This window comes from Pteropus medius, unplaced genomic scaffold, assembly GCF_902729225.1.
Source record: "Pteropus medius unplaced genomic scaffold, Ma_sr-lr_union100, whole genome shotgun sequence".
Lineage (NCBI taxonomy): Eukaryota > Metazoa > Chordata > Mammalia > Chiroptera > Pteropodidae > Pteropus > Pteropus medius.
The window spans coordinates 1,650,261-1,666,355 of NW_024351731.1; the positions used below are offsets into that span (position 1 = coordinate 1,650,261).

A 16,095-nucleotide genomic window follows, 5' to 3' on the forward strand; every position below is an offset into this window, starting at 1 on the left:
CTACATGAATTATTTTCATCATTACAAGGTAGGAGCTCTGATTATCTCCATATACAGAGGAAAATGTGAAGTTTTAGAGAGTTAGGTGAACTTCTGAGTAACAGCTAACAGGTAGGGGGCTGGGCTGTGAACTTGGGCAAGCCGTTGGACAGAGCCTCGATGAAACACTGTGTGCAAATGTGATTGATCTGATTTCAGCAACTTCGAGATCAAGGGACGTGTTTGCTAAATTTATTTCAGATTTACTCCCAACAGGAAATCTCAGTACCTTTAAATTTTGACTTTCCCTTGCCAGGGGCATAGCATTAAAGGAAGTTTTTTCTTTTATTTCTTTCTTTTTTTTTTTTCCCTACATAAGGAAGATGTCAAATACAGAGCTAAATATGAAGAGTAAAATAACAGACACCTGTGTACACTCTATGCAGATTTCGCAAAGGTTAACATTTTGCCAAAAGTCTCCAGGTTTTTAAAAAAATAAAAATAAAAAAAAAATAAAAAAATAAAACTGCAAATTCAGTCCTTTGGATGCCTCCAAGGTAACACCCAAGGCAGTCGCCTCCCCTGTGAATGCCTCACATAGGAGCTGGCAGCACCCCAGGTCCTACCCGCCTCACACAGGTGGAGTCCAGTCCCGAGGTGTACGTTAGTCATCGTCTCTAGGCCCCGAAGGGGAGAATTCCTTGGGTGCGGCAAAGATTTAGGAAAAGAGACTCACTCGAAAGATGCGCAGCGTCGCCTTGGAGATGGTCGGAGGCCATCGACTGAGACTGAAGGGGAGATTCGTGGGAGTTTTTTCCAGGAGGCTGAGATGCGACGTGGCCCGAAGCGGAGGCGTTCACACACTCGGCATTCGGCGTCTCCGACTTCCAGTCGTCGGTGAGAGAACAGTCCAAATCAGCTCCTGGAAAAGCGAAAGGACAGTACAGTGTATGTAATGTGTGTGTGTGTGTGTGTCCATTGGAGCTTGAATGGAGTGGATCTCTAAATGCAATGCCATTTCCATTTGTCCTCATCCTTGAAGGACAGATCACCCCAGGCAACATCTGGAGCTATTTTAGTTGTCACAGAGTGGGGGCTGGGGGAGGGCGCTACTGGCATTTAGTGAACAGAGCCGGGGATGTTGCTAAACATCCTGTAATGCACGCAACAGGCCTCACAACAAGGAATTGGTCGGCCCCAAACTCCGATAATGCTGAGGTTGTGAAACCCTGTCACAAAAGCTGACCTAAATGTGCAAGGAGTCTTCAGCCTTATGGCTCTAAACAGTTTTGGTGAGTGCTCACAAGGGGAAAATGACTATTTTCCTGTGCTTTCTGCATCTTCCTAATTGCCCTTACTCTTGTCAAAGCACCTGCTCTCTGCCTTCGTAGGGCAAATTATAATTTCTGATTTTCGCAGTGATCATATAAACACACATTACATCATGCTTAATTTGAGTGATTTTTATTTAATGTCTGTCTTCCTCACCAGACTTCTAATGATTAACGCCTAGCTCATTGCAAGCCCTCCATAACTGCTGTTCGTGAACGGGGAATTCCAGTGGGGGCGGGGAGGTGGAGCCAGGCAAAGCTTCTCTACCCCAGATCTAACCTGGGCTGCAGTAACGCGGACAGTAACCGTAGAGATGGTGGGTCAGTTCTTCCCTCCGTGGAAGCTCAAGCCGACCTGAGCCTGAGGCTCCAAGCGAGGGGCCTGGCTTCCTCCACCTGTGGCTCTGTCCTCCTGCTCAGCCTGGATGCTGAGCCAATGAACCGGTGCTTCTGGACACAGAAATTCCTGCCCACCCTGCAGCCTCCCTCCCACAGTTCTTCCCACACCTTGGGGCCACTTGACTGCAGAAGCATCCCTGCTGGTTGCCATAGAGAAATGAAGCAGGGGAAAGTGAAACATGCGGATCATCTAGTAATGACCACAGGGCAGAGGAGGTCCTAGATGTCGTTCATCGCAGCACTATTCACAAAGCCAAGACGCGGAAACATACCAAGGGTTCATCCGCAGACGAATGAATGAATGAATGAAGAAAATCCTGCCCTTTGCCATTCTATGGATGAACCGGGAGGACATTATGTTAAGTGAAATGAGCCAATCATAGAAGGACAAATCCCGCCTGATTCCGCTTCCATGAGGTATCTAAAATCATCCGACTCATAGAACTGGGGAATGAAACCGTGGTTGCCGGGGCCTGGGGCTGGGGGAAGCGATCCACAGGTGTAGTCTCAGTTATGCTCATCCAATAACGCCTAGAGGTCTGCTGAGCAACACGGTGGTGTGGTAATAGTTAAAGGTACAGTATTTCATGCACTTCAAAATTTGATAAGAGGGTAGATTTCATGCGAAATGTTTTTCCTACAAAAATAAAGAACCGAAACAAACCACAAAGGGTCACGAGGAAACTTTAGAGGTGTTGGATGTCTATTACCTTGATTGTGGTGTTTGCATATGTCTAAACTCATCTAATTATACATATGAGATGTGTGTAGTTCTTTATGTATCGATTATGGAAGTGAGAAAGAGCTGGGAACTTTTGTGGCTAGTTATATATTCACGAGTGGCACTTAATTAAGGTCTGGGGGGATGTGGATGAGGTTGCGACAACAGTGAAAAAAATCTCTGTGTTGCTGTCCAAGGCTGCTCGGTTGAACTTAACAGCATTGCCACTGAGAATTAGATGACATGAAACAAAATGTATCCTATGTGGAGTACCGGAAACATTATACAGAATCTTCTAAAAAGGGGATGGCATTAAAGAGGGATATTACAAAAAAGTCTTAACATAAAAAAATGATCGAGGAGTTTCTATCTCTGAAAAGACATGGTTCGCCCCCAACTCACACTTTTCCTAACTGACATGTGATTTCTTTCTCCCATCTTAATAATAAATGAAAAGATCACAATGCAGAAAACATTTCAGCAGATAGCTCTTTCGTATTGGTTTTGAGGATATTAATGTCATCCTGTTTCTCCTGGTTTATTTAAATTCAGTGGAGTTTACTTCTGTTTTTAAAAGGATGAAGCGATTTCTTCCAAGCACATTTCCATATCCTTGCATGTAAAGTGGGCATTACTGTTGGCTATAGAGGGAAATGCGAAGCCACCGACAGATGCAGCCATCAAAGATATTTCTGGGAGAGGCCTTAATAGCTCTGGAGAGAATCGCAGACCTCGGTCTAGTGTGTCGTGCCTGAGGTCATCTTGCCTTTCTTTCTTAGAATCGGCAGAAATAGAGCATGGGGGGCGGGCCTGATCTGTGGGTTGCATGCAACTGCTGTCCACTTTCAATATGACTTATGGAGTTCTGGGAATGTATGCCCAACGGCAGTATTGGGGTCTGGGCAGGTGGCAAATGCCATGGCTAAAGAATGAATTGCAGCTAATAAGGAAAGGTGTCTCACACAGCTGTGGGGCAGGGCAGGGGTGGGAGGTGAACCAAGGATAAACCAAGCAACCAAAAAAAAAAATCCTGTTTAGCCTGAAAAACGAAGCAAGAGAAAATCAGAGGAAGTAAGTTTTGATTACATCCATCGCCCAGAGAGAAAAACAGCAAAACAAGTTAATTTTGAATTCTCGAGTCTTCTAACTAGGCGACACTTCCAGAGAAAAATAAATTGTTGATAAAAGTCACGGGGCCTTGGGTAGATCTGGAAATGAAGTCTGGGGAAGATTTAATTATAGTTGACAGCTGAGAAGAGAGATTTTGAAGTCCTGTGTACACCCGGGTTGACTAATTACTAATTTTGGAGGTGGTGGTGGTGGTGGTGGTTTGATTTGTTGTTATATTTAGAAGATATTTAGAAACCATGAGAATTTTAACAAGATACCTCGTACACGTGCAGCGCTGCTGTGGTCCAATTGCTTTAAAATTGTTTGGACATATTTCGAAGCGGTAACTATGGGAAAACTAGATGCGAATTTTCAAATATGTGAAACTGCCTTCAGGACAGTGGTTCTCGAACTTTAGTCATCCAAGCATCATTTTCCCCATTTTTGCCACATCATGGAGCCCGCTTACCCTTAGCCATTTAATATTTTCCTCAAATTGTCCCGTTTTATTTAGTCTTTTATGTCAAAGGAACTATATCAATTATTTAAATGCACTGGAGACAAAGTAAATGTAAAAATAAGTACAATAAAAATGAGACCTTATTTGATTTGCACTAAGTACCGTTGTAGAGGAAAGCTCTGAGCTTATTCTTTGTTCAAAGAACTTTGTGAAAACAAAAGAGAGATTAACAGACTTCGGAGAGAAGTGACGACATCACATGAGAATTTGCTGGAATGGCACTGGTCCATAGCACTTACTGTTAGGGGTAATTATTAGTGGAACATCTGTTCAACCCCCTGAATTCCTTTCTTAAGTCGCCTTTATGCCCATTCACTCATTTTCCATCGCCGAACTCTCTTATTTCAGAGACCTCTACTACTGCTCATATTGGCTCCCAAACCAATATTTTTAGATCCTTCCTTCTTCCTGAACCCCATTCCCACATTCCCAAAACTCTGCTGGCTATCTTTCCACTTCCCATAGGTATCTCAAATTCAACTCATATGAAATAGAATTCATTGTCTCTCTTCCTGTCCCGAATGTGTTTTTTTTTTCTTTTTTTCTTTTTCTTTTTGCCTTTTTATAGCTGTTACGTGGGCAGACTCCCAGATCCTGTGCTAAGTTTTCATGGATTATTGCGTTTCATCTTCACGACAATTCTATGTGCTATTATTTTTCTTATTTTATATATAAAGACATGGAGGATCGGAGGGGCTAATTAACTTGCCCAAGAGCATCTGGGTTGGAAAAGGTGATTCTGGGACTTGAATTCAAGTCTATCCCGCTCAAAATCCACTCTCCTCATCTCTGGGCCACACTGTCTTCATGACCGGCAGGACTTTTCATGCAGCACCCCCAAATTAAACACATCAGTTTTCTCGATTCCTCCCACTTCAACATCTCTGCGTTTCATCATTCAACCTGCCAGTTCTGCCTTGAAAACAATTCCTGATATCTCTTCCTTCCTCACTGTTTCTAGGCCACTTTCCTTGCCTGTTGGTTTTAACGCCTCTGAGCTCCCACTAGGTACCGTCCCTCCAATGATCACTCCGTGTTACCATAAAGGTAATCTCTGAAAGTCCAAATCTGATTATGTCATCGCCCCACCCAAGAGCCTTCTGAAAGATCCTCATTTGATTAGGTAAAATCCAAACTCCTCAACACAATCCAGAAGGTTCTTCAAACACCTTCAGTTTGTCTTCCCAGACCGCCCCCCACCCCTTCCCAACCCCATGTCCCTGTCTCTTTCTCTTCTCTTTGTCCTGTTTATACATCCCTGTTATTGTGGGGAACTAGGGTGCACTCAATTAATCATTCGTTTATGTCAGGAATTGTGTCTCATTGAACGAGCACTTACTCTGTTTATTTTTTAAAAATTAATGTAGTATTACACACAGAAAATATACTGGTGAAATTTTAACCATATTTTGTGTCATTGTCGATTTCCTGCTTTTGATCGTGTACTAGACGTGGTTGAGTGGATGGCTGAGTAAATTTTTACCAGGGAGGAAAGTTGGATAAAGGGTAAACCGACCCTCTCTGCACTATTTTTTGCAACTTCTCATGAATCTATGATTATAACACATTTAAAAGTTTTAAAAAAATTAATGTAGTATTTGAATTTTCTGCCCAGGAAGTAGGTTGAGAAAAATAGTAGACATGTAAGTATTATACCTTTAAATTATTATATTATTATATCACATGACTCCTCTCGCTTGCTGCTTGGGCCTGGGCTGAGGTATATGCCGGATTTCATCTTGGAAAGAAGAGTAAAGCCTCTAGACAGACTGAGGCTGAATTCCAACTCTGTTGTGTATAAACTAAATGAACTTTGGCAAGTCACCCCGAACCTCAGTCATCATAAAAAGTAAATAAGATAATACGACCTACTTCCTAGGGATCTTTGGGATAGCTAAACAAGATAATGCACGTAAACAAGGTGATTTACTTAATCAAGACAGAATGCAAAGTACTTAGCATATAATAAGCACCTTTGACTTCTCCTTCTCAACCTTCATCAGCAAAGCCTCGTGGCTCAACAATTTCTCACCTCTTAGTTCAAGCTACCATTATCTCCCACCTGATTCAACTCCAGCAGCCTCTTAACTGATCTCCTTGCTTCTACCCCCAATACCTACCTTACGTCTAATCTGAACACAGCAGCCAAAGACATAAAAGTTGAGTCACGTTATTCCTTTGCTCCAAGTCCTCTTATAGTTTCTCCTCTCACTGAGAGCAGATGGCAAAGTCTTTAAAATGGCCTCACAGGTCTCCCTGTCCTTCCCACTTGTTCTCACCCATACGCACCTCTGAGATCCTGTTTTCTCCTCTCCCATCATGCACCTAGCCCTGGGCGGGCTCCCAGTCCAGGCCCTTTGCACTTGTATTTCCTGGGCCTGGACTGTTCCTCCCCCAGATGCTTCGCTGCCACTTTCAAGTCAATGCTCAAAAGTCACTCTCAGTGAGGGCTTCCTAATCACCCTACCTAAACTTTCAATCCCCATCACCTCCTCTATCATTCTCCTCACCACTTACCACTTTCTAACGTACTATATAATTTATTCTGTCTCTTCTGACAGAAAAGTGAGTTCCATGAGAACAGTGATTTTGTCTGTTTTGTTCACCACTGTGTCCCAGAAGAGTGCCTGGCACACAGTTGGCCCTCAATAAAATCTTCCAAGTGAATGAATAAATGAATGAATTCCAGCAGATGAGCAAAATGACCAAAGCCACAGAAGCATGGAAGAGCATGGTCCATTTGGGAAACTGAGAGCCCATCGGGATGACCGGAGTCGAATGCATGTATGGGAGGGACCTGGTCTCTCTCCTTCCCTTTGCAGGAGACATCTCGAAGAGTCCTCCGTACCCCATGACTTCGTTTCTTTACCTCTCACACTCTCCTTGTCCTGTTTCTAGTTCTCTTCTGCCTCTTTCACTCCATCGGCAATGACCTCCAGGTCAGGGACTCCGGCGGTCGTCGCGTTGAAGCCCAGGGTATGATCTGCCGCTGTCGATTGCTCCCTCCCTCTCAAACCGCTATTTCCCTTTCATGACACAACACTCTCTTGGTGTTCTGCTCAGCCTTCTAGATGCCTCCTCTCTATCCCTTTTGCAGGCTAGTCCTGTCCTATTCACCCGATCATGGTTTGAGTTTGCGAATTTCCATTCTAGGTTCTCCCTTTGCCGACTCTACCCTCTTCTGGATGTATCTCATGTACTCTGTGTCCTCAGTGACCACCTAGACTGAAATGGCTTACAGATGTATCGCTTTAGCTCAGGCTGCCCCTCCAAGCTCCGGGTCAACTTGCACCTTTGATGTCCCACAGGACCTTAAACTCAATGTGTTCCCAATCACGCTTGTGTTCTTTCCTCACCCAGCGAACCTACTCGCGAGACTCCGGACTCTAGCCTCTTTTGTCTCTTTAGCTCAGAACGCTCTCACCTCCTCTCTTTGCTCAGAAAAGGTCCGCTCATTCTCTAGAACTCAGCTCAATTGCCACATCCACAGGGACACCTTCCCTGAGCTTCTGAGTAGGTTGGATCTCCCCTTACATCATATACTTTTTCTTCAAGGCACTTACCACGATTATTGCTTTGTATCTGTTTGTGCAATTATTTAGCAAATGCCTGAACCTCACCCCCTGCTCCAGTAAACTAGGGACAGGGGTTATGTTGTTCATAATCACCCCGTATACCCAGACTTAGCACAGTACCTGGCAGATGGCAAATGCCCAACAAATATCAATTTTTTTTCATTCTAATAATAAAAATAATTATAACTACAAATTATTGAGTATCAAGCATTGACCTATGCTTGACGTTCATTGTCCTATTTAATATTAAGATGTGCGTTGAGTTCCCATCAGGGTATTTATATACATATACGCACATATCAAATACATACATATTTACCTATAATATATATAACGTATACTATTTAATACATATATGTGATATATCTAATATATACATAGAGCATGTATTTCAATAGGAATATTTCATATATTATGATCATATATTATAATATATAAATATATTATCATTCTATATATACGTATTTTGTTTTAAAAATGAGGACATTTAGAGTTAGCAAAGTTAATAACTATCGCAATATGCCCAAACCAGAACTTGAACCCTGACTCCAGTATCTTTTCTCCACCCATATTCAAAACGGAAAAGATACATTGGAGATGTGCAGATATTTTTCAGGTTTTATCAACTTAAAAATTTACATACTTAAATTAGGCTGTTTTGCATGACATGGAAACATATGTATTTGGATCATATAGTAGTGTGGAGAGAACTTTAGATGAATTTTTAGAATGCGGCCCATCCTCTCTATCAAAATGACTTTCATTTTGTCTAAGGCCATGCCACCCTGAACAAGAGCGATCCCGTCTGATCTCGGAAGCTAAGCAGGGTCGGGCCTGGTTAGTACTTGGATGGGAGACCACCTAGGAAGACCAGGTGCTGTAGGCGTAAAAAATAAATTAAAAAATAAGGGATTATAAACCGACAAGGTTCTTGCAATCTGTGAGGTCAACCGAAGGTTGCCTCTCCTAAAAAAAAAAAAAATGACCACATTTCTGGATTTTACATTGGTCCCAGACCAAGTGTTGGTACTGACCACGTGGCAATGGTATTGCACTATGGGAAGGGAGATGCAAACTTACCGTTTTCACTGCGATGGTGGATGTCTAGCCTGCTGGCCCCGTCCAGCCAAATATCCTCACTTGAGGAAGAGTCAACATCGCCCAAGATACTTCCATGCAGCCAGGATTTCGAGGCACCGAGTTGGAAGAGGGAAGAAAAAGAACGGCGGAGCCTCTTTTTCTTTCTAAATATTCTGGAGAGAAATGAAAGAGGATGGTGACGCATGAACAGCAGTCACCTCAGGTTCAAAACGGTGAATTTAGTGAAAGTGATTCGATGAGCAGCACACAACACTCCAATTCCGTCCGTGAAGCTCATTTTATCTGTTCCCTCTGTTAATTCCACAGAAGCTTCTTAAATTTCTGGGTGTGCCAGATGCTTGGATCAATGTCAAGGATACCGAGATAATAGACAAAACCTGGGATACAAAAAGTTCACATTCTAGTATTTGAGAAAGACAAAAATGATGCAGCCATAGTTAATGCTTTCATAGAGCTTATTCCGTGCCAGGTGTCTTTCTAAGAGGCTTACATATAATACCTCACATTATCCTCAGGACAGCCCTGTGCGGTAGGTACCATTGTTACTCTAGTTTTCAAATCAGGAAACTTAGGCACGAAGAGATTTAGTAACTTGTCTGAGTGCGTACAGCTAGTAAATGACATAGCTGAGATGCAAACCCAGGCAGTCTGGCTTCATAGTCCCTGCTTGATTACTGGGCTATGAGAGATGAGGGGGGATATGTGCTCTGACAAAATTAACTAGAGGCTGCTAGTTAAGAGTACCCACCAGGAGGGGCATTGCTAATCCGGAGCCGAGGGAGGCTTTCCGGGGTAGGAACACTCTGAGCGACATAGGATGATCTGACCTGTTCACTGAAGCACACACAAGTGCATCCCACGTTGGATCATGCTAGGAAGTGAGGCCAGGAAGGTAAAAAGGAGGCCAGTAATAAAGAGCCTGGAATGTTACGTGAAGGGCTTGGGTTTAATGTTAGAACAAAGAGAGAACACTGATGTATGTCGAGGGTGGTGGTGATGCAATTTGGCTTGTGTTTCTAAAAGATTTTAACTACTCACATGTCCACAATCCCAACAATCCACCCTCTGCATTGTAATCAGTTGTTACCTTGCTAAGGAGAAATCTGAGATTTGTCAATGGCTCCTCTTCATCCGCAGAATAAAGCCCAAACTCCTTAGGCTGGAATTCAGCCCCTTCCGTCCACTCCCGACGTCTGTGCTCAGCCTTCTCTCTTGCAGGGCAGCTCTTTCCACCCTAAGCTGTATTTCCACAACTGCTCGCTATTCTCCAAATTGTATCGGGGTCTCTCAGAACTCTCTCCAGCGCTCCCCTTTCCTGCTTCTATTTTAACCGACATCCTACATCTCCCAAGACTCAAGTCCATCATCATCATCTCTAGTAAGCTTGTTTCAACCTGTTCGTGCACGTGAGATCAGCCTCCTTCCTCCCCCCTTCCCCTGCCCTCCGTTCAGACTTCATCACCTGCATCACTTCATTACTTTCGTCTGTTCTCATGTCAGCTCTTTCTGCCCTATTAGCCTTTGTTTTTCCACAGTCTAGAGCAGCAATGGACTCCTTATAAATGAATGTTGAATGAACAAACGAATGAATGAATAACTAACAGGTGCATTGGACTTCCGATTCTTTTACATGATATCTTCTACTTACCTAACCAAGTTCTCCTTGTATATAACACTGGTTTGGGATGGGCTCAGGGTTATGTTGCCATCTTTGTCGCAGAGAAAACTGTCTTCTGTCCAAACGTAGTAGCCATTGGTGAGGAGTCTGGGACTTCGGCGACAGGGAAAGTGGGAGCCTGTCAGGGCATCTGTGGAGCAGCAGTCAAAGGGACTGTCACCATGCAGGAAGTCACAGGTAAAACTACAGAGGGAATAAGGAAAGTCCTTTAAAGCTCTGTCCAGAACATCTAGTCACACAAAAGCCACATTTCTAGTCACTATAAAGGAAAACTCCTCTGCATTCATGGCTGCCAGTGACTTCTGCAACCCGAAGAATTTCACTCTCGGTCTTCTGGGATTCATCTCTTTACCCGTGAGAGCATTGGACTCCAGGACGTTTAGTGCTTCCTTCCGTTTTAAACACTTCGATAAAACCATATGATGCACTTACACCCTTGACATTAATCCTCCAAGTAAGATGCTTTCTTTGCATCTTTCGTGGATGGAAAAATTGGAAAGCAGTCTCTCTGGGGTGTGGGAAGCTCGTAGTCTCCTCCACTCCTATTACTCTGAATATCCTTCCAATTTCTATGTCCTCACTCTTGTCACTGTGATAGACAAATTATAACTATGCAGCCACCAGACAGATGTGAGGTATAGAGTGAACATGCAGTTAAAGAGATCTGTTCAGCCTTTGCCAATTTCCCTCTTGGTCAGCCACACGAATGTTCATGCAGTTCTCATCCCTGATTCGGTATCGGGAGTGTCTCCTTAGGTAAACCTGTATGTCTTAGGTTTGCAAAACACATATCTATGTGATTGAAAGGCAACCTCATGCTCTACTAAATTTCCGATAACTTTTTTAAATTTAAAAGTCTACTCACAATTAATATGTGCACTAAAGTTAGTAAAGTGCTACTCTGAGTGAATATTATTTAGTATTGAAAACTTGCTATGGGGCTTGGCCCATACATCACGCTTTATCTACCTTAGGGAAAGTTCCCTAAAAGCTAAGTATTATTATCTTCATTGTGCAGCAGGAAAAAATAATGAGGTGCAGAAAGGCAAAAGAGAGAGAGAGAGAGAGAGAGAGAGAGAGAGAGAGAGAGAGAGAGAGAGAGAAGAAGAAGAAGAAGAAGAAGAAGGAAATAAGACTTCATTGCAGAAATTGAACAAAATGGTAAAACTACACATTTTAGTGGAGAATGAAATTTGGCCAGCTTGTGCATTGGTGTAGAATCTGGTTTCTCTTGTAAGGTAAAATAATAAAAGCATATTTAAGAGAACATAAATTCGAGAGAAAATAACCATATACCAGTATTCATTAGTTTCTCCACTCATCAATTAAACAATTCACATTTGCCTACATGTTCACACCGCGCCCCCCCCACTCCAAAAAAAAAAAAAACCATTATTAGCTTAGGTGAGTTTTCATTTTGTATGTGCATGGGACGGAAAATATACACCCATACCCAAACTGGTTGATACCTAAAACTAATATTTTTTAAACAGGAATACAACAAAATAACGCATACAGGAAGAGAATTTGACTGCTTGTTCTTGTAAAAAGCCCCATGGAATACCTTGGAAAAATGCATGTGGAAGACAGTTCTCCAGCATATTCTTTCTCGGGCTTGGAAGACCCTGCATGAGCAAATGAGAGAGAAGTACAACTTTGTCACAGCTCGCCAACACGCATGATTGCAAACAGCGGAGGCTGTCAAGAAGGTGTGAATAGCTGATGCCCCAGCCTCAGGAGAGACTCTAACTGATGCAGCCATCAGTATTAATGCGACTTGTCACCAGGCCTCTCTGGGCAGCCAGAAATGATCTAGGGGCTTCTACCTTCTGGTTCTTCTCCTCAGCACTCCTTTAGAGGTCCCTTAGTGCAGGATGAGGCGATAATAAATCATTAGCATCAAACCGACTCATGAAAAGGAAGAAGAAAACATCTTGTGTGAAGCTATAGAAAACTGAAATCAATTACCCAATGTGCTGGTTATTTTAGCTTACTCAGTAATTTGAGGAATTCAGTCATCTGCCCGGAATCTCTCTCATTAGTGCATTTTAAGGCACTCCTATGGTACAATAATGAACAAAAAGCAATAGTGGAGGGAAAAAAAAAGTAGTTTTGTTTTATATAAATGATTTCCTAACGTATGAAGCCTGTGAGTATTCTTAAATTTTTTTAAAGCATTCATTCATTCATTGTAGTTTAACCATAGGCTTAGCAACAGACTTCAATCAGGGAAAATTGTGATTGCTTAATATTCTAAACTCTAAAGCAGAATTTTATATCATATAGTAATGGTGTGAATACTTCTACAAGGCAGGCTCTGTGAAACTTGATTCCATTACTGACAATTACTATGTAAGCACAGAAAGGAATTTAGACGTTCAGACTGGGCTGGTTGATTTGTAAGAAGAAAATTGTAGGTGTGTGAGGAAGGGTTAGAAGCAGGGTTTGGGGAGGCAATGACAAGAGGAAGGAAGAAACTTGAAACCACTACCGTTTTAACAACGCCCTTATTTTCTACAAGTAGCTATCAAAATCATTCAGTATTTTTTTTTATAGACAAACAGTTTTGCATCTTAATAGTAGCTGGTAAACAATCTCCTTTCACATTTATGCACAGGCATCTAAAAAAAAAATGGTGATTTTTTTTCCCCCTACTAAAAGGAAAAATACCACATTTCTCTCAAGGAAAGAAATGAAGTCGAAATCATTGCCAAAGTGAACGCTGGCATTTAAGAAGCACAAGCTACTGACAGATGGTTAATGGTGTGAGTATCAGCAAAATCAAAGCAAGGAAATTGCTAAAAGAAGTCTAATCATTCAAAAGATAATTGCGTTCGCCACATTTACTTGCCACTGGTGTTGACATCAGTTGAGATATTCGGTACATCTTGGGAAGGCTGCTTATTCAAACTTCACAGATTTTCTGCAAAAGATGTAAAAAAAAAGGTGGATTATATATTAAAAATAGAAAAGTGATGCCAAAACAGATGGCATCTACTAATTGCACTACTCAGATTTGTTTACTGAAATAATAAGGAGACATAGGATGGAAAGCAGGAGACTGGATCGGAGGACCACCGAAGTGGAGTCTGCCTCTCCAATTTTGTGTTACATTTTCCATTGTCTTGCTCAGTGCACCTAAATAATCTTGTTCTGTAAATAAGATCAACATTTTATTTGGGAAAGCTAGACTTGCAACGACTGACTTGTAATTAAAATAAAAATAAAAATGAATTGTTCGATTAAGGAATCTGAAAAGTGATTGGTTCTAGAGCCCTCTGAATAAGCTTATGTATATTTTCATCATCCAGCACACATCAACCTCATTGTCAAGTTTCCAGTCATGCTTGGGGTTAGTGTCTGTCTTTGGTCCAACACCTCGAACCGCTGAAAGGTAGTCACGGGGAGGGTCTTTTGCACTTGCTATCGGCCTGGACATTCGTAAGCGGCGTAAGCAGCATCGCACTAAAAATAGTACACCACTGGGCAGATTTCAACACTCAGTTCTCACGAACATGTTATTTACCTTCTCAATTACAAATTAGAAAATTATGTAAACTCTGACCGTTTATCACTCATCACATCGGTCTACCTTCTGTTCACTATTTGCAGATATCCCTATTCTAACAGCTTTATAAAATAGGACGAAATGCTTTTCTAATTCACCGCCTCTATCCACATTTTTAAAAAATGCAATAACTAGTAACGAATTGTTTTTTGTAACTGTCATACATAATTTTAAATCAGAATAATTATACAGCTCTAGATTGATTCTTCCAATAAATTATACACGAAACCTGTTAGAAAACATAGATCCTGGCTTATATAGACCTGCGGACAAATCAGGAGAACTTTCTGGCATCCCTTGGATGATCTCTAAATCAAAGCACACATTCATCAATGTCATTTGCTTAGAATATAAAATAATTTTATTTCACTATAATAGTGCATCGCTTGTCCTTTTTATTTTTGCTCAATATAATATGAATATGTCCAGCCCAAATTACCCTATGTTAGTTTCCCCAAGCATTAGGTTTAATTTTAGGCCACCAGGTTCTGTAGCAGAAGATAAGATCTTATGGCTAGATCTTAGAAATACTGTCATAGGCTACTCGCAGTACACTAACAGTTAATAGAGTATTAGTATTACTGAAAAAGAATTCAGTTACAGCTCTAAAACTTTTCAAGAAACAGATCCTATCTACCAGTTCCATCAAAGCAACCAATCTGTTTCGAAAAATAATTTGCCCATACTCGTTCTTTCCAAAGGGAATCCCCAGTCTCTTCTTCCAATTGATAGATGACAAAATAGTTACTGAAGTGTGAAGCTTCCTGAGTTTGACAGTCAGCGGAGAAATCCAGGACTTAGTAGTTCTTCAGCTGAAAATAATGTCAGAATGTCAACAGGTGCGGAAGTCCCCTCATAACAGAAAATCCCACCTTTCTCTCCTGCTAATAGATGCCTGCGTACATTACTGTGTGCAGCAGGAGCTGGCAGAGAAGTTTCATCTTCAGCGGTCCTCTGTTCTTTTGGTTGTTTCCTAGAATAGAAGAGCATGTAGTTCTTGGGAAAGTCAGCCTTAAAACAGCTCTTGTTTCCTTTCAAAAACTGCCTGCGTAACCAGAGGCTGAGAGCAGAATGAGGTCACACTTCCTGTGGGGCTCAGCATCAGGGGCATTCACGGCTGAGGAGCATGGTGAAGACTCAAGATTGTCTCCTGGACCAGCAGCGGGGGATGTGCATCCCATGAGTCCAGCCAGCTGGACACATCATGGAGGGATGCTTTGCTGAGCTAACTCGCCACCCCTAGCTGCAAGAGCATAAGGAAAATCTTCAGAGAAGCAACGCTCACACTTACTGTTTATCATCTTCTGACCATTTTCAGCATGAGTAGTGCATAGTAGTGCTTCGTCCAAATCAATTAAATTTCTTGGTGATAATGTGCTGATGCTATTAAATTCAGCATTTTCTTGAATACCAGGAGTTTGATCTTCTGAAAATGTCTGCAATGGCAATATGTTGATCCATCAAACAGTGGGCTTTACAGGACACTCTATGGGTGGCACTTTACATTTTATATTTTAGTAGAGCCGAAAGAACTTGATGTCGGTGGATTCCTATAAATTTCTGCTATTGTAAATGATAAAAGAAATATACATTCTAGCAACACTGAGGTGCACTGGATTGTAGAAAGCGTACGGGTTTTGGAGCCACACAGATTGAGATTCAAACTGTCTGCCACACCAGCTGTGTGCCCTTAGATTTGTGACTTAACCTCTTTGAGTTGCAATGCGTTCAGTTATAAATGTAATGATATATATTTCAAAGGATGGCTTGGAGAATTAAATGAGATAAAAGAAATGGGACATAAGTGAGTCCTCAGCTCACTTTATGTTTCCCATAAACCGACTTCTCTTCTGAGAACCCAGTTGGTCAGGCTGTCAGAAAAGTTAATCTCATTCTTTCTTGGGGTTCCCTTTCCCCCTGAGATTATGCCACAGGCAGGGTCCTCTGTTGAACATGCCCCAGGCAGCAGAAGCTGCTAGGAGGAGAGCCTGTCTAGTTTGTGGTAGGCAGCTTTCAAGGATGGACCTCGAGGATCCTTGTGAAATCCTCCCTCCTTGAGGGTGGGCTGAAATAACTTCTGAATAGAATCAGACAAAAAGGATGGATTTTCACT

The 16,095-nt window shown here is 42.0% G+C and overlaps 1 protein-coding gene and 1 pseudogene across 2 annotated transcripts in view; one reads left to right on the forward strand and one right to left on the reverse strand.

Moving 5' to 3' along the window:
* TMEM71 (transmembrane protein 71) overlaps positions 1-16,095 on the reverse strand; it is a 35,477-nt gene that overhangs the window by 9,579 nt on the left and 9,803 nt on the right. The window contains exons 1-7 of one of the 2 annotated variants that reach the window (XM_039845888.1): positions 14,886-15,012; positions 14,669-14,794; positions 13,262-13,337; positions 11,979-12,039; positions 10,385-10,597; positions 8,716-8,888; positions 716-901 (exon numbers count right to left, since the gene is read on the reverse strand). In XM_039845888.1, coding sequence (XP_039701822.1) covers positions 716-901; positions 8,716-8,888; positions 10,385-10,597; positions 11,979-12,039; positions 13,262-13,301 — 673 coding nt within the window. In that variant the 5' untranslated portion in view covers positions 13,302-13,337; positions 14,669-14,794; positions 14,886-15,012. Of the gene's footprint in view, positions 1-715; positions 902-8,715; positions 8,889-10,384; positions 10,598-11,978; positions 12,040-13,261; positions 13,338-14,668; positions 14,795-14,885; positions 15,013-16,095 lie in introns of those variants that run through there. The other variant, XM_039845889.1, reaches the window with a different exon arrangement.
* Positions 8,403-8,521, forward strand: LOC120588883 (uncharacterized; annotated as a pseudogene).